Below are 18,668 nucleotides of genomic sequence, written 5' to 3' on the forward strand. Positions count from 1 at the left end.
AAATTTTTTTAAGAAATTTGACAGATACAGTGGAAGAACTAGGATGCTTTTTATTTATTTATTTATTTATTTATTTATTTATTTATTTATTTATTTATTTATTTATTTATGGCTGTGTTGGGTCTTTGCTGCGCATGGGCTTTCTCTAGTTGTGGCAAGCAGGGGCTACTCTTTGTTGCCATGCGCGAGCTTCTCATTGCGGTGGCTTCTCTTGTTGTGAAGCATGGGCTCTAGGCATGCGGGCTTCAGTATTTGTGGCACAAAGGCTCAGTAGTTGTGGCACACGGGCTCAGTTGCTCCACAGCATGTGGGGTCTTCGCAGACCAGGGATCGAACCCTTGTCTCCTGCACTGGCAGGCGGATTCTTAACCACTGCGCCACCAGGGAAGTCCCTTTACTTTAAAATTTAGAATAAAGTGCAAATCCATTCTTTTAGCTTTCAATGCTCTAGGTTATATGGCCACTGCTTATTTTTCTGACCTTATCTCCTACCTCTCTGACCTTCACCCTTTTGAGGGTGTGCACCTAGAGGCCTTTGCATTTGCTGTTTGCTGTACCTGGAATTCTGTACCTCCAACTCTTTCCCTGGCTGGTTTCTTTTGGTCATTTTGGATTTCCCTCAATTGCCACTTCTGTAGAGAGCCCTTCTCTGATCACCCAACCTAAAGAAGCTAAACAACTTCTGTTTCATAGCATTTATCACTCTCTGAAATTATGTTGTTCATTTATTTTTGTTTGTATTCTCCCTGCACTACCCTCTGTCTTACCACACCTCAGAATCCTGGCTTTCCCCACATTGTGAGCAACAGAACTGTTGTATTCATCACTGTATTCCCATATCCCTAGTGCTGAGAATAGCACCTGGCCTGTACTAGGCATTCGGTAACTATAAAATGAATGAATGAATCAATCAGCAAACCAGAGCTAGAGACTGCACTCTCTATTTATGTTTATGTTATATATAATATATTAAAAGGTATTTATAATAAAATAAATGTTTTAAATATGATGTGATTGAGAAGACTTGGAGTTGAATACTAATTATTTCTTTGAACTCTATTAGGTGAATTTCATTGTGAGTGACTCTGGAGCACATGTTTTAAATTCTTGGACTCAAGAAGACCAAAATTTGCAGGAGGTATGCTTAGATTTTGAACTGTGGCCATTTTTGAAAATTATCTGGACCTGATAATACTTTCTTAAAATATAATTAATGTTTTAAATAGGTATAGTATTTGCACATAGTTTTAAAACACCAACTAATACTAAAAGAAAAACAGCTGTCTGTCTTCCAGTCTTTCCCCACTTTCTAGAAGCAAGCTTTCAACTCTTTAGCTCATCTAGTATTTACTTCATATTTCTAAATAACATGTTTTTACTGCTATTTACAGAGTTCTCAATTTAAACCTCATTTATCATTACTGTCGATGAGGATTTACCTTTTATACTTCCTCTCACCCATGCCACTCTCACTGCCTTCTTCCCTTCCCTAATTTTCTCAATATTATATCAGAAGTTTTGTTTAATTCAAAATTTCATGTTTACATTGTAATGTCTACATAAAGTGTTATCCACTGCTAAGCCAAGTGGCATATGCGATTATTTCCTTTGTTTTGTGTTTTATTAAGGTTTTATTGACATATAGTTTACATACAGTACTGTATAAGTTTTAAGGTCTACAGCACAATGATTTGACTTCTGTGTTATTTCCTTTGTTGTACAACTTTTTGGTGTTCCTGGAATTTATCATTTCCTTTTTTTCTCCTTTAATATGCTTAGTTTTCTGAGAATCTATTGCTGCTTTTCCTCATGTATCTGTGAAACTTCCCAATATACTTATCATTAATGTATTAGAATTTTAGTAGTTTGATTTTCTTTTCCCCCCCTTGAAAAACTTCTTGGAACGCAGTCTTGGGCTGCACTTTGAACTGGTTGCTTTCTACGCCTGGTGCACTGCTGTCATCCTCCTTGCTTTTTTGTGTGTGTGTGTGTGTGTGTGTGTGTGTGTGTGTGTGTAATCTCTTGTTTTGGTAAAATATAACCTCCAGAATTCTTGTAATTTACCTTACAGTTTATTGATACTTGAGGTATAAAAATTTCAGATTGGAAATAATTTTCTCCTCAAAATTCTGAGGGCCTTACCCCACTGTTTTATAACTCCCAGTGTTACTGTGAAGTCCAGTATCATTTTTCTTCATAATTTCTCTCTGAAACCTTTTAGAATCTTTTCTTTCTCCCTTTATGTTCTGAAATTTCTCAATGATTGGCCTTGGTGTTGGTCTTTTCTCATTCATTGTGCTAGGCTATATATACTTCAGGAAAATTTCCCCTGTTGTTTCTTTGATAATGTTCTTGTCTTTGTGTTCTGTGTTTTTCTGGAATCCCTATGAATGGGATGTTGGACCTCCTGGATTAAATTCCTTATTCTTTTTCTCACTGATCCTCCCATTGTTGTTCCTTCTGGGCCTTTTACCTATTTCCTTTTAATCCTTATATGGAACTTTTTATTTGATCTTATTTTTAATTTCCAAGAACTTTTACTTACGCTCTAATTATGTCCATTTTTGTCATATCCTTTTCTTGTTTTATGGGTGTAATTTTTTAATCCAAAGGTATTAGTTTATTTGAAGTTTTCTTTTGATCTCCTTCTGTTTTCAGTGTTCTTTTCATGTTGAGGCTTTGCTTAAATGCCTACTGATATTTAGCTGTGCAACCTTATTTAAAGCAGGCCACTAAAGAGCAGGTTAGAAGATCTGCATGTTGTGGAGTAGGTATTGCTGACTGGCCTTCATCGTGATTTATTTAATCTAGTTGTTTTCCCTGGGAGGCCTCCAGATGTCAGAATAGACAGATTGTCTCTCCGAGACTTCTCGGGGTCTCCAGAGAAGATCTTCCACTCTTCCACCTGCATGCTATAAACTTGGTTGTCAGCCTTCTGGGAGCCAGGGGAGAGGGTAGGTTCTACCATCCAGTAGGTGAACTTTCACTCAGTCTTTCTGTTTTTGGTCTAGTACTGTGCTGTCCAATATAGTAGCTACTAGCCATATGTAGCTACCATTAGCTATCAGATAGCTACTATTTAAATTTAAATTAATTAAAATTAAATGCAATTAAAAAATCCAGTTTCTCTGTAGCACTAGCCATGTTTTAAACGCTCAGTAGGCCGCATGTGGATAGTGGCTACTGTACAGCACAGTTATAGAACTTTTCCATCATCAGAGAAAGCTCTTTTGGGCAGCACTGGTCTAGTGTCTTCCCCTGACACTCCGCTGTGCTTTGTGGTATCCATGCTTGGTACCTCTCTGGTTCATTTCCTCCAAGGACTGTGATTCTGTATCTGGGGGGGTCAGGAAGAGAGAGTCACTTGCATGGGTAGGGTGTGAGTAAGATCGGGAGTCAAGTTGTTCCTTATACTGGCTTCAAGTCTTTCAGTTTTCAGTATCTTGCCTCATCCTTGCTTTATGTGGTACTTGATGCCTCCAGTTCTTGAACTTCTCCTGGATTCTGAAAGGCATATCATCTTGCCTTTTCCCTCTGTAGGTGCTTAGATTTCAGTTTATTCAGTCTTGCTTAGTCCATTACCATTCCTCCATCCATTTTCATACATTCTTGCTGACATCTCTTGATTGTTCTCTTGTCTCTTCCTCCATTCTCTTCATCTTTGTGGGTTTATGGGTTTTTTTTTTTTTACCCCCTTTGGTGTTTCCTTTTTTTTTTTTTTTTTTTTTTTTAATGCGGTACACGGGCCTCTCACTGTCGTGGCCTCTCCTGTTGTGGAGCACAGGCTCCGGACGCACAGGCTCAGCAGCCATGGCTCACGGACCCAGCCGCTCCGCAGCATATGGGATCTTCCCAGACTGGGGCACGAACCCGTGTCCACCGCATCGGCAGGTGGACTTTCAACCACTGCGCCATCAGGGAAGCCCTGGTGTTTGCTTTTTTAAATTAAATTCCTTTACTACAGTTTTAGTGGAGTTTGAGGGAGCAGAAATAAACCCATGCTAAATTCATCAAGTTTATGCTTTTTAAACGTGTCTAAAGCTATTGAATTAGTGGTAGATTACGTTCTTTTCTGTCGTTTAGGTGGATAGAAGACTTCAGTCTATTAGGTCCTTCACTGATGAATATGAACATGAGAGACAGGCATTAGTGAAATATTTGAATACATTATTTGAACTATTTCATGTTAAAATTTTTCTGTTAATGGATGCCCTTTAGTGGAAATAATCCCATGCAAATGTGTTTCAATGAAAATGTGTTTCTTACGATGTTTGGTCTTAAAATGTTGTGATTAATATTATAATATGTAAACATATCTAACCTTTTTTTCTTTTGAGGTAACTCACTGAAGGGGGACTTTTATTGGCTTGGCTTTGCATTTATATCACTCCAAAATGTTCTTTATTCTTTCATTGCTTGAAAAAATATTAAGGATTCCGTACATTCCCCCTGTACTATCTTTTTGAAATAGCATGTATTCTGCTTTGTTCTTTCAAGAGGTACTGTGAAAGAAGACTGAAGCTTCTCTAGTTGTGTATAAATAAAAATAAGTACAAATTTGAATAGATTTTCGTTACTGCACCTCTGCAGTGCAGTAAGAGGTATGCATTTAATAATGGGAGCTATACTGATGATATGAGAATTACTGCTTCCTTCTGCTTTCTGAAGGTGAAGGCATATTATATCACACGCATTGCTTTTAGATTATGAACAGAAGGGGAAACTCCAGGTGTGAAGGCAACTATATAGCAGATCCCTAATGTTTAAGATGATATAAAGTAATTGACATTTTGTATAAATTATGTATAATCTTGTTTGTGTAAACACATTTAATGTTTAGCTTTCGTTATCTGTGTCACACCTTTCTCTAGTTATTGTGACTGATCATGAGAAGCAATTGAAGTAGATTGATTGAAGAATGTTTGGGCTGGAAAGATGTAGACATCTTTTGCTTTGACTCCTTCCTTTTGCAGGTGAAGGAACTGAAGCCCACAGGTGCCAGAGGTAGTTTGACTTGCAAACCTGGGTCCAGGACTCTTTCTGTTACAGCACGTGACTCTATCCTCTACATTGTAGATCTTATTACAAAAAATTTATCAGATTTCAGGAGTTTTGGTCTTGTTTTTGTTGGGTAAATTAAAGTTTGAAAGTATCATACTAATGTGGCACAGGTTCTATTATTAGTTTCACTTTCAGATTAGGAAAAAAGCTAGGAGAGTTAAACCAGGGTCACACAATATTAAAAGTCAGAGCCAGCATTTCAGTCCATAGTTACCTGACTCCAGAAGTTAAGCTTTCTGCTGCTTTCCCAGGACCACAACACCCCTGTCCTAAAAAGCTTTTTATTTTTTCTCCTATGTACCAGGGACTTTTTATAGTCCTATATATACAGTATTTTTTCTTTCATTTTTGATCACTTTTTATGAATAGGTAATACCTATGTTTTTTAAAAATAAATTTTACGTATATACTTGCATGTACAGATATGTGTGTGTGTGTAAGTAAAAGCTAAGCCTTGAAAAATTTACCACTCATCCCCTGTTCCAGTTAGTGTTGTGCTAGAGCCTGGTTATACCAACTTGGAAGAGCTGAGTGTGTGCATCTCCTATCAACTTTACATTCAGTGAAAGCTTGAAAGTAGTGATCATGGGAGTACTTAGCCATAGATATTGGCAAACACTACAAATTAGGTTTTTTTTTTCCCTTTGGAGAGCTGGTTTACCACCACATCACTATTTATCCCCACCACTATTAGTTTTTAATGGGTCCTTCCAGCGTATCTTTATGCATATATAAAGCAAAGTCCTCACACTTTGTCCTTTTTTAAGAGTGTTTTAGCTATTCTGTATCCCTTGTAATTCCATATGAATTTTAGAATCACCTTATCAATTTCTATCAATACAAAGAAGTCAGCTGGGATTCTGACAGGGATTATGTTTAATCTGTAGTTCAGTTTGGGTAATGTTGTCATCTTAACAATAGTAAGTATTCCAGTCCATGAACATAGGATGTTTTCTATTCATTTAGATCTTTAATTTCTTTCAACAGTATTTCATAGTTCTCAGAGTATAAAATCTGCATTTCCTTTGTTAAATTTATTCCTAAGCATTTTATTCTTTTTGGTGCTATTATAAATGGAATTGTTTTCTTAATTTCATTTTTGGCTTGTTCTTTGCAAATGTACAGCAATACAATTGGTTTTTGTCTGTTGATCATGTATCCTGCAACCTTGCTTAACTTGCTTATTATTTCTAAAAAATTTCTAATGGATTCCTTAGGATTTTCTACATACAAGATCATGTCATCTGCAACATAGAGATAGTTTTACTTCTTCCTTTCCAATCTGAATTCCTTTTATTTCTTTTTCTTTCCTAATGCTTGGGCTAGGAGCTCTAGTATAGTATTGAATTGAAGTGGTGAGAGTGGATATCTTTCTGTTTCTGATCTTAGAGGGAACACATCTAGTTTTCACTATTAAGCATGATATTATGTATAGGTTTTTCATAGGTGCCTTTTATCTGCTTGAGGAAGTTCCCTTCTGTTTCTAGTTTGTTGAGTGTTTTTTATCATGAAAGGGTTTTAGATTTTTGTCAAATGCTTTTTCTGTATTTATGGGGATGATCATGTGATTTTTAAAAATTCCATTGATATCGTTTGCATTAATTAATTTTTAGACGTTAAATCAACTTTGTGTTCCTGGGATAAGTCCAACTTGGTCATGGTATATAATTCTTTTTATATGTTCTGGATTCAGTTTGCTAGTATTTTGTTGAGGATATTTGTATCCATATTTATAAGATACATTGGTCTGTAGTTTCATTTTCTTGTGATGCCTTTGTCTGACTTGTGCTTATTCTTGTCAACATGATTGTTTTCCCTTTTACTTAGCTGATGGCAGCGTTAGCTGCTGTTGGGCCTCCTAATCCACGGGCAGATCCAGAATGCTGCAGTATTCTGCATGGTCTTGTTGCAGCAGTGGAAACCCTCTGTAAAATTACCGAATACCAACATGAGGCTCGTACTCTACTAATGGAGAATGCAGAACGTGTTGGAAATAGAGGACGAATAATTTGCATTACTAATGCAAAAAGGTGAGCCATTAATCACAGTAATTCTTTCACTGAGGGAATTTTAATATCCTATTGTAGTTTTTATTTAAAAAAAGCAGGGGCAACATGTTAGCATTTAAGGATATCACATGTGGCCTTTCTAATATCGAAACCGTGTTTATCCAGTTCTAAAATATCCAGTTCATCTTACTGAAAACTGTTTAGATTGTTATCACGTAGGTCTATTTGACTTTTTTTCCTCACTAGTTTTTCATTCAATTGGTTGTTTGGTATTGTAAATGAGCACACTACAGACAGTCCTTATTGAAGTAATTTTAAGTGCCTGTAACAAGATACTACAGCTGAATAGTGTGTTTAATTTTTTCTCTTACTATTTATTTATTTAAGTTGGTTTTATCTTTTTTATGCCATAGTGATAGTCATGTGCGAATGCTTGAGGACTGTGTCCAGGAAACAATTCATGAACATAACAAGCTTGCTGCAAATTCAGATCAGTGAGTATAATCCATAAATGGAATAAATATTCCATTTTATAGTCATATTTACTTCATTATAATTATTCCAATAATTTTAATGATAATTGGTACCATTCCCTTGAATTCTCTACTGGCTCTACAAATTAGTCAAAAATGTATGTTCGATCAGAAACTTCTTGTCCCATTTTCCCTTTAAGTTTAAAATTTTACTTTTTGCTCACAGAAAAGGTGAGCAGAAGGATAAAATAATACATGAATTTATAATGCATATTTTTTTGATGGCTTGTTCTCATACTCTGTATTACAAATCTATAAAATGAGCAAATCATTGGTAGCATTATTCAGTATGTACCAAATCAAAACATAACTAATTATATTGTCTGAATTTTTTAAAAAGAAAAAAGCCACTAAAGATATGTTTGGGGCAATTGCTGTGAGGAGTCTGTATTAGATTGAGCTACTATTAATTTTCTAGGTGGAGTACTGTTATCATCAACAAGTAGGATTATTCTCACTAGGAGAAGGAAGCATGCTGAGGTATTTAGGAATGAAGTATCATTTCCTCTGCAACTACTCTCAAATGACTTAGTAAAAAAAATAAATGTACATCTATTTAGGCATTTATAGTGAAAACAAATGTAGCTAACAGCTAATTAGCTAATCTATGTTAAGGATATATGGGTGTTCATTGAATAGTACTTTTCTTTCAATTTTTCTGTAGGTTTGGAAATTTTAAAATAAGAAGTTGGCTCACAGATATAGAGAACAAACTAGTAGTTACCAGTGGAGAGAGGGAAGGGGAGAGGGGCAAGATAGGGGTAAGGATTAAGAGATACAAACTACCATGTATAAAATAAATAAGCTATAAGGATATATTGTACAACATGGGGAATATAGCCAGTATTTTATAGTAACTATAAATGGAGTATAACCTTTAAAAATTGTGAATCACTGTCGTATGTCTGAAACTTTTATTATTGTACATCAGCTGTATCTCAATTTAAAAAAAGAAATAAAATGGAGGGGGCAAAAAATAAATAAAATAAAAAGTTGGGGGTAACTTTTTAGTATTACAAATTCTGTATTCTTGGAAATAACCAATTATAGGTAATATAATTTGTTCTTGAAAAACACTAGTAAAAGGGAAATTAATACACAATATATTCATTTTCTCTGTGGCAGTTATCTATCGAAAATTATACCAGAGTATAAGAATTTTCTCTTTATTTTATCCTTCGAATACACAAAATGATCATTTTTGCATTTCAATTAAACTCATATAAATTATTCATTAAATGTTCATACAAGTACAGCAGTTATACAGTCTTTCTGAATATTTAGCTTTTATGTTAACTGTGGTATCTGATTATAGAGACACACTGTTTTAGTATATAAAACTTTTTATAGTTTACCTGCCTGAATTCTTTACGTAGTATATAGTCTTATATTCTAAGTGAAAAGTTTCTCTTTAAGTCTCATGCAGATTCAGAAGTGTGAGCTAGTCTTGATCCATACCTACCCAGTTGGTGAAGACAGCCTTGTATCTGATCGTCCTAAAAAAGAGGTAAGTGCAGAAGTAATGGAAGAAGAGATCATTGTTAATTATTAATAATAAATGCTGAGAAGGTTTAGCATAAGAATGATCAGGTTGCCAACATTTTCTGATACAAAAATATTTAGAGTTTTGAAAGCAACCTGTATGGCAAAGTACCTAGATTAGTGCTTTATGTTATAATTGTAGATTTTGAAAGTATTTTGTTTTGTTTGCCTGTTGATGTTTATTTTAAATAACTGTGTTCTCAAACCATACACAATTTGTATCGTTCCTCAAATTTCAGTTACTGTAATGGATTTCAATTGCTTTAATGACTTCTTACTCTGTAGAACTGTTTTTCTTCTCATTAGGAAAACAATACACTCTTTAATCAAAATACACTCCTATAACAAAGAAATTAACTTTACCTATCCAGAGGGGTAAAAGACTAATTTCCAACCTTGGTTTTACTTTTCAAATAAATTTGAACAATTTTAAAGGAAGAGATGAGTCTGTTGATTGTTAAGTGGATTCACATCACATAATATTCTCCATTGGTGGTCTGTGTTTAGAAATAGAGATATGTGTGTTTGTATAACTATATTAAATGTGTATGTTCTTATTTTTGTTTTTTTTAGTTAGCATTACTTAATATAAACGTGAAGTATTAACTTAGATAATGTTTTTTTTAATAGCTGATTTCTTTTTTAGGTCATTATCTCTATCATTGTGTTTTATGTGGTTTCCAGTGTAAGCCCATTTTTTGTTAACTTTTTTCTGACTCTTGGTGACATAACATTATATTGGCTTTACTTTGAGATAAGTAAATAATTTACTTACAATAAATACTATTACCCTGGAATGAGTAAAATTTTGTTGCCTTGTTATAAGTAACTTTTGGCTGCCTTATACATTTCTTGGTGACAAAATATGATGATTGTAGTGATTTTCATTCTTCGTAATAAGTAGTAGTATCTGCAGAGGTTTGTCCTCTCCACAAAATTAATTATTTTTTCTACCGTATTTCTGTGGGACACTTCAAATCAATTTTGCATATAGATAAATAGAAGTAAAAATTATAAATTAAAATATAGATTTAAATCAAAGACTATTCTACGCTAAGTTTCAAGAGGACAGGGATTTCGCCTGTTCACTGCTGTATCCTCCAGTAGCTCACACAGCTTCTGGTAATTTATACAGTAAGTTCTCTTTAATACCTATCGTTGAATGAGTGAATGTATAAAAATGTATTACTAAAATAATGATTATGGTTAATTTATGGACCTTTTCCCCCCTAAATTCTCACAAGTAAAAGTACTTAATTTTCATGGGTTGAAGTAAAATATTTAGCACTAAGTTAAAATGTTTAAAGTTTTGTGGGGTTTTTTTTTCATACCTTTCTATAGTTGTCCCCCGTTTTAACCAGCGAAGTTCATAGTGTTCGTGCAGGACGGCATCTTGCTACCAAATTAAATATTTTAGTACAGCAGCATTTCGACTTGGCTTCAACTACTATTACAAATATTCCAATGAAGGTAGGCAGTTCTTTTTCTTGCTGTTTTGAAAGCCCTGCTTTGCATTTTAAATATTTGATATGTATTATTTATTTTAATGAACCTTAACTTTTTCTTCCCATATCATATTTTCTGTTTTGCTAGCACACATTCAGTGTCTTTGACCAGGTTAGTAAATAATGAAAAGCAACAAGAAAGGATCACAGAACAAAGTGCTGTATTTTTTTTTTCCTAATAAGAACATTCTGTATCAGCTTTTTTGTTTTTAATTTTGTTCTCATTACTTTCATCAAAATATAATTTCTATCTGAAATGATTACTTTTTCTGTGATTCTTTTCCTGACAGTTGTTATTAGATTTTACTCACTTTGTGTGTTCTAGTAGATCTTTTCTTTCTTATATTTTTGTTCTTGCCTACCCAGTATAAAGGTGTTTGTAACTAATAGGTCTAACTAGGGAAAAATAGTTTATAGTTTTAAACAAGTTTATGATTCTAGCTGAAAAACATATGAGTCTTATGATTTTACTAATGGATTTTCTTAGGAATCTGTTACTGTCTTGTCATTTTCATTATGTTATTTAGTTGTCTAAGACCGGCACAATGTCTGGGCCATAGAAAGCTTCAAATGAATTTTTACTGAGGGGAGTTACATTTAATTGTATTGATTATATTTACAAATGTAAAGTAGCCAGTATATCTAAAAATTTAAATTAGCTTTCTTATAAGTCCAGTTTCATTTTTTTTGCCACCATATGATGAAAACTAAATTGCATGAGAAATGTAATCTTTTCATTATTGATTTCCTCCTTATACCACTGGCTGGCTCTTTAATAGAAATTATAGCCTTAACCAGTAGAACAGTTTAGGTGAGGCAGCAGTGAACAACTAAAATAGCATGATAGACGTATTTTAATATAATTTCATGAGTTATAAGAAAAATACTCTGAGGGTGACAGATACCTTGCTTTTTAAATTTGACCATATTTGTGTGCTACTGGTGTGACTTCTCAGTCTTTGTCTTTTTCTTGTAAATAGATAATACTGAAGTTTCTATTTACTGTTTAGTGAGGACAAGTTACTAAACTTGTTTATTAGTCTGTATTTGCTATTTTATATAATTGGTGCTTGCTAATTTACTATAGGTATTTAAAGATGCTATTTCCTCCTTCAATCAACTATTTTACATTGAGTAAACTATTTCAATTACATCATATTTGTGTTTAAAAAGTATTGGCAGGACAATGCATTCAGAGTAAAAAAAATTCTAAAATTTCTAGATGAACCATCTATGTTAATTCTGACATAACATAAGAAAAATCACTACTTTATTACTGATATGTAGCCAGTAGTTTTTTAATATAGTTTATATTGCTGTGGAAAATTATTGCATCTTTAAATAGATTAATTACTGAGCAAACTATCCCCTTATTATAGCTAATTATTGTTGGGTATATTTGATCTCACTTTAAGCAAAATGAATAATTACTTCATTGTTTTAAAAACAAAACCAAGTTATTTTAAATTTTGCTTTAAGGAAGAACAACATGCTAACACATCTGCCAATTATGATGTGGAGCTACTTCATCACAAAGATGCACATGTAGATTTTCTGAAAAGTGGTAAGTAAGAGACGTTGGAAAACACTATTTTGTAAGATCTAACATATGAAAGCATACTAACAGCTTTGAGAAGTTCTTGAGTAAATAAACCTGATTGACTTTAGTTCATCCCGTTCCAAACTTACCTGACAATATCACCCATTAATGGCCATGGAACTAGTGTTCTATTGAATTTACTTTGGGAAAGACTAGGCTAATGGAACAAATACAGACATACCTCATTTTATCATGCTTTGCTTTACTGTGCTTCACGGATGTTGCGTTCTTTTACAAATTGAATGTTTGTGGCAACCTGGGTTGAGCAAATCTTTGGCGACATTTTTTCAATAGCACTTGCTCACTTCATGTCTCTGTGTCACATTTTGGTAATTCTCACAGTACGTCAAACTTTTTCATCATTATTTTTCTTATGGTGATCTGTGATCAATGATCTTTGATGTTGCTCTTGTAAATTGTTTTGGGGTTCCACAAACTGTACCCATATAAGACAGAGAACTTATTCCATAAATGTTGTGTGTGTTCTCACTGCTCCACTGACTGGTTATTCCCCATCTCTTTCCCTCTCCTTGGGCCTCCCTATTCCCTGGGACACAACAATATTGAAATTAGTCCAGTTAATAACCCTACAGTGGCCTCTAAGAAAGGAAGAGTTGCACATCTCTTACTTTATTTTTTTTTCATGGAAAGGCATTTTATTTTAAATATAGCAGTGTGTACATGTCAGTCCCGAACTCCCAATCTATCCCTCCCCTCTCCCTTCCCCCTGGTAACCATAAGTTCATTCTCTATGTTTGTGAGTCTGTTTCTGTTTTGTAAATAAGTTCATTTGTATCATTTTTTTAGATTCCACATATAAGTGATATCATATCATATTCGTTTTTCTCTGTCTCACTTCACTTAGTATGGTAATCTCCGTGTCCATCCATGTTGCTGCAAATGGCATTATTTCATTCTTTTTAATGGCTGAGTAATATTCCATGGTATATATGTACCACATCTCTTTATCCATTCTTCTGTCACTGGACATTTAGGTTGCTTCCATGTCTTGGCTATTGTAAACAGTGCTGCAGTGAACATTGGGGTGCATTTATCCTTTCGAACCATGGTTTTCTCTGGATATGTGCCCAAGAGTGGAATTGCTGGATCATATAATAGCTCTGTTTTTAGTTCTTTAAGGAACCTCCATACTGTTCTCCATAGTGGCTGTATCAATTTACATGTCTACCAACAGTGCAAGAGGGTTTCCTTTTCTCCACACCCTCTCCAGCATTTATTGTTTGCAGATTTTTTGATGATGGCCATTCTGACCAGTGTGAGGTGATATCTCATTGCAGTTTTGATTTGCATTTCTCTAGTAATTAGTGATGTTGAGCATCTTTTCATATGTCTGTTGGCCAGCTGAAGCTATGTCTTCTTTGGAGAAATGTCTCTAGGTCTTCTGCCCATTTTTTGATTGGGTTTTTTTTTTTTGATATTGAGCTGCATGAGCTGTTTGTAAATTTTGGAGACTAATCCCTTGTTGGGTCGCATTATTTGCAAATATTTTCTCCCATTCTGTTGGTTGTCTTTTCGTTTTGTTTATGGTTTCCTTTGCTGTGAAATGTCTCTCATTTTAAATCAAAAGTTAGAAATGATTAAGCTTAGTGAGGATGGCATGTTGAAAAGCCAGGATAGACTGAAAGCGAGGCCTCTTGCACCAGTTAGCCAAGTTGTGAATGCAAAGGAAAAATTATTGAAGGAAATTAAAAGTGCTACTTCAGTGAACACACAAATGATAAGAGAGTGAAACAGCCTTATTGCTGATATAGAGGAAGTTATAGTGGTCTGGGTAGAAGATCAAAGCAGCCACAACATTCCCTCAAGCCAAAGCCTCATCTACAACAAGGCCCTAACTCTCTTCAATTCTGTGAAGGCTGAAAGAGGTGAGGAAGGTACAGAAGAAAAGTTTGAAGCCAGCAGAGGATGGTTCATGATGTTTAAGGAAAGAAACTGTCTCCATAATATACAAGTGCAAGGTGAAGCAGCGAGTACTGATATAGAAGCTGCGGCAAGTTATCCAGAAGATCTAGGTCAGATAATTCATGAAGGTGGCTGCACTAAACAGATTTTCAGTGTAGATGAAACAGCGTTCTATTGTAAGAAGATGTCATCTAGGACTTTGATGGCTAGAGAGGAGAAGTCAGTGCCTGACTTGAAAGGACAGGGTGACACTCTTATTAGGGGCTAATGCAGCTGGTAACTTTAAATTGGAGCCAAAGCTTATTCACCCTTCTGAAAATCCTAGGACCCTTAAGAATTGCACTAAATCTACTCCACCTGTGCTCTATCAGTACAACAACAAAGCCTGGATAACAGCACATCTGTTGACAACATGGTTTACTCATTATTTTAAGCCTACGATTTAGCCTACTGCCAGAAAAAAAGGTTTCTTTCAAAATATTACTGCTCATTGACAGTACACCTGGTCACTCAAGAGCTCTGATGGAGACATACAATGAGATTAATGTTGTTTTCTTGCCTGCCAACACAACATCCTTTCCACAGCACATGGATCAAGGAGTCATTTTGACTTTCAGGTCTTACTATTTAAGAAATATATTTCATAAAGCTATAACTGCCATAGATAGTGATTCCTCTGATGGATCTTGGCAAAGAAAGTTGAAAACCTTCTGGAAAGGATTCTGGATGCTGTTAAGAACATTTGTTTTTTATGGGAAGAGGTCAAAATATCAACGTTAACATGAGTTTGGAAGAAGTTGATTCCAACCCTCTTGGATGACCTTGAGGGTTTAAGACTTCAGTGTTCATTATTATTTTAACATCTGTTTACTCTGAACTCCATTAAGGCAAAAAGTGCTCATTGTTACATCTTCTTATATATTTACCTTATAGATTCCTCATTTTATGTTTCTTCTAATAAATTTATTGGGATTCAGTACAATGAGTTGTTCATTTTAGGTTCCTGAAGCTTTCTACATAACCATGTTATTTTATCATTTAATGGTGTCAGAGGGTAGCAGTTGTAGATTCTTAAAATTTTTAAAAATTTGCTGTTATTTTTAGTGTAGTGACTGAAATGATTAAATTAATTAATGAGAAATTTGGAGGAAAACGAAGTACTTATTTTAATAATAACTGATATCCAAAGTCAATTTGGTATTTTTCTAGGAGACTTTCTAAACAAAGATGTTCTCTCAGAGGTATTTTCTCTTATAGACCTTAAAGTCTTGGAAATCTTGTCAAACATTTGAAGTTTGTGATTATTTAGTAATGTTATTATTTCTCTAACTTATTTTTAAAGGTGATAACCACTTAAGTGGAAGCAGTAGAGAAGGCTCATTTAAAGAAACAATAACATTAAAGTGGTGCACACCAAGGACCAATAACATTGGTAGGTATTTAAAAATAATTGAAAGAGAAAATAATAATCAAAAGATTCTTTAAGTATTGTGTACGGATTATTTGTTTCTTTTTGAATTTTTGTTTTTCATTGTTTTAGAGGATCAAGGAACAAGCTTTTGTTTTTGCTTGTTTTTCCTCTTTTAATTGTGGAAATATTTCTTTATATTCTTTCAAATCAGTGTTTTCTTCTATTTCAGAATTACACTATTGCACTGGCGCTTATCGAATTTCACCCGTAGATGTAAATAGTAGACCTTCCTCCTGCCTTACTAATTTTCTTCTAAATGGTAACTTTCATCATTTAATTGTTTTGACTGAGATTGTGTCACGTGAAATCATTAGTGAGAATATGTGAAATGTGAATTCTCGAAAAGCTGTTTTTTTCAATATAGTCTAACCATTTTATTTCCCAAAGCTGTTTTAAATTTAACAGTTTTACTAATGTTTAAAAATAAGTTGACTTTGTCTTTCACACTATTGTAGCTAAGTAAATTTACTTAATATATTTTTTAGAATTTTTATTTTAAAAATTTGACATTTAGAGTCTAAGTTAATTTTTTTTGGACGATAGAATAATATAGACTTGTTTATCTTGGCCTATTCAATTTTAAATTACAAAATATATATAGAATTATTTCTCTTTAAACACTATATCTTTATTATAAATAAACATGTTATTTTCAATAATATACCATATTATTCTTATAGATATGACTTTAAATCCGATGTTTCCTTGTGTAAAAAATTTTTAAAAAAATTATTGAATTCCATTTGCTAAATCTAAATTCTGATGGCTCCTCTGATGATTCTTATAATAACTAGGTTTTGGAACCACTGTTGTAAAGAGTTACTCTGCCTTTATCATAAGGTTAATTTCATTGTTATATTAAGCACAGTTTGATTATCAGATTATGTAATGTTCAGATTAAATAACATTTGGTCATGTAAAGTAGCAAGTAGTTAAAATAACAGTGCCAATAAGGAGGTATTGTAGAAGTGAATTGAGACTTGCTTTCTCCCCCAAATGGTTTGTAGCTTTGATAACCTAAGGGTTATATAAGAGTTGTCCCACTTTTCTTCTTGATGTCCAGGAGAAAAATTTTGTATGAACTTGTAATTGAATGAATAATATAACCAAACATTATACCAGAGACCACTGTACTTACTTTGGAAAACTGTGTAACTATGTAAGCTTGGAGAAGCAAAGAGAAAGCTAAGGCTAGAATGCAGATTTTTAGGACTTGATATGCAGATACACTCAATTAGCAATGCTGGTTAAAATATGAAGAGCAATAAATAAAATGAAAAATCTAGACATAAATCTTAAGGGAAGAACTAAGAGCCCTTGGGATTTCATTACTGATAGAGTAATCTTGTTTTTGACAGGTCGTTCTGTTTTATTGGAACAACCACGAAAGTCAGGTTCCAAAGTCATTAGTCATATGCTTAGTAGCCATGGAGGAGAGATTTTTTTGCACGTCCTTAGCAGTTCTCGATCCATTCTAGAAGATCCGCCTTCAATTAGTGAAGGGTGTGGAGGAAGAGTTACAGACTACCGGATTACAGTAAGACTCTAATATCTATAAATTTTGAGTCTGTCATTCAGCAAGTACATAGAGTACCTATTATATGCTAAGATCTGTGACAAAAAGTTTAGAGAAGTTGGGTTTTTATTATTGTTTTAATTAGGTGAATTTCCTGCAGTACTTGCTCAAAAGAGCTGTTTATCACTATGTTGTCTTCCTTACATACTCAGTGTATGCTGAGAAGTATCTGAATAGCATTGACACACGCTGGAATTATAGGTGAGAATGGAAGTTGATTCGAACTAATATTTTAGGTAGAATTTTATTTCTAGTAACTTAAGTGCCAAGCATAAACATTTGAAAGTTTGGATTCTGCTACTTTGAAATAACACTATAAATTTTTATATTATTGAGAGGTGCATACAAGGAAATTTTATCTATTTTTAGTAGAAATTGTATTGTTCTGATTTGAATTTTTCACTCTTCCACCCTTCTTTGATATTTCATGGCTGTCTACTTTTTAAGGTGGTTATAAAAATTAAATGTGAATGATGTATATGAATATACTTTGTAAACCACAAAGTGTTTTGTACTGTAATTGTTTTTGATTAGGCTTTTCATTTTTATTTTTACATAATTTTTTAAATAAGGAGAAAGCTAGTAAGTATTCATTGTAGAAAATGTAGAAAATGTAGATTCTTTTTATAAAAAAAGCAAAAACAAAGACTATCAATTACCTGTAATTCCATCATTCAAAGATAACCACTATTAACATTTTAATGTTGTATTAAGGTAATTTTTAAGTAAGCAAAATGGTATTCTAATGTGATGAACTTATTCTTTTATCTGCATATAATAGAAAAGAGTTAAATTATAGAAGTGAAGAAAAATGAGTGTTTTTAAAAAGTGGAAAGAACCATGAATGTATTAATGTTTGAAGCTTTCTTCATCTCTGTTGAATAAAGGCTGATAGGTTTCATGTTCAAAAAGAAAGGAAGAAATTAGTGTGTGGAGGGCGGGCTGTCAGAGAAAATGCTTTGTTGCATATCACAGGACAGAAGACCTCAGGGGAACAGACTGTTACATGTAATCCGTACTGAAACATTAGAAAATAGTTTCTAATTTTATCTTATTTGGTTATCATTAGGATTTTGGTGAATTTATGAGGGAAAACAGATTAACTCCTTTTCTAGACCCCAGATATAAAATCGATGGAAGTCTTGAGATCCCTTTGGAACGAGCAAAAGATCAGTTAGAAAAACATACCCGTTACTGGCCTATGATTATTTCACAGACCACCATCTTTAACATGCAAGCGGTAAGTGTTAAATAGTTTCAGTTTTTCTTCTAGATTAGTTATATATTCTTTACAAATAACATTTATCAAGCAAAGAATGAAATATAAGAGTTTGCTACAGTTAAAGAATTAGTAATAGAAAATGGAAGTGATGGTTATAGATTAGCTCTCCATTGTGATGTTTAAAATCAATTCAAGTACTGTCTAGATGCTTCAATACTTATTTTTC

General features: G+C 33.6%; 1 protein-coding gene across 3 annotated transcripts in view; it reads left to right on the top strand.

Annotated features, from left to right (window-relative positions):
* INTS13 (integrator complex subunit 13) overlaps positions 1-18,668 on the top strand; it is a 32,928-nt gene that overhangs the window by 3,062 nt on the left and 11,198 nt on the right. The window contains exons 3-12 of one of the 3 annotated variants that reach the window (XM_060165276.1): positions 1,064-1,138; positions 6,889-7,091; positions 7,484-7,564; positions 9,020-9,110; positions 10,487-10,615; positions 12,130-12,214; positions 15,516-15,605; positions 15,814-15,903; positions 17,003-17,181; positions 18,290-18,460. In XM_060165276.1, the coding sequence (XP_060021259.1) occupies positions 1,064-1,138; positions 6,889-7,091; positions 7,484-7,564; positions 9,020-9,110; positions 10,487-10,615; positions 12,130-12,214; positions 15,516-15,605; positions 15,814-15,903; positions 17,003-17,181; positions 18,290-18,460 (1,194 nt within the window). Of the gene's footprint in view, positions 1-1,063; positions 1,139-4,886; positions 5,005-6,888; positions 7,092-7,483; positions 7,565-9,019; positions 9,111-10,486; positions 10,616-12,129; positions 12,215-15,515; positions 15,606-15,813; positions 15,904-17,002; positions 17,182-18,289; positions 18,461-18,668 lie in introns of those variants that run through there. The other 2 variants (XM_060165278.1, XM_060165277.1) reach the window with 2 other exon arrangements.

The sequence above is a fragment of the Lagenorhynchus albirostris genome, chromosome 11 (assembly GCF_949774975.1).
Source record: "Lagenorhynchus albirostris chromosome 11, mLagAlb1.1, whole genome shotgun sequence".
In the NCBI taxonomy this organism is placed as follows: Eukaryota; Metazoa; Chordata; class Mammalia; order Artiodactyla; family Delphinidae; genus Lagenorhynchus; species Lagenorhynchus albirostris.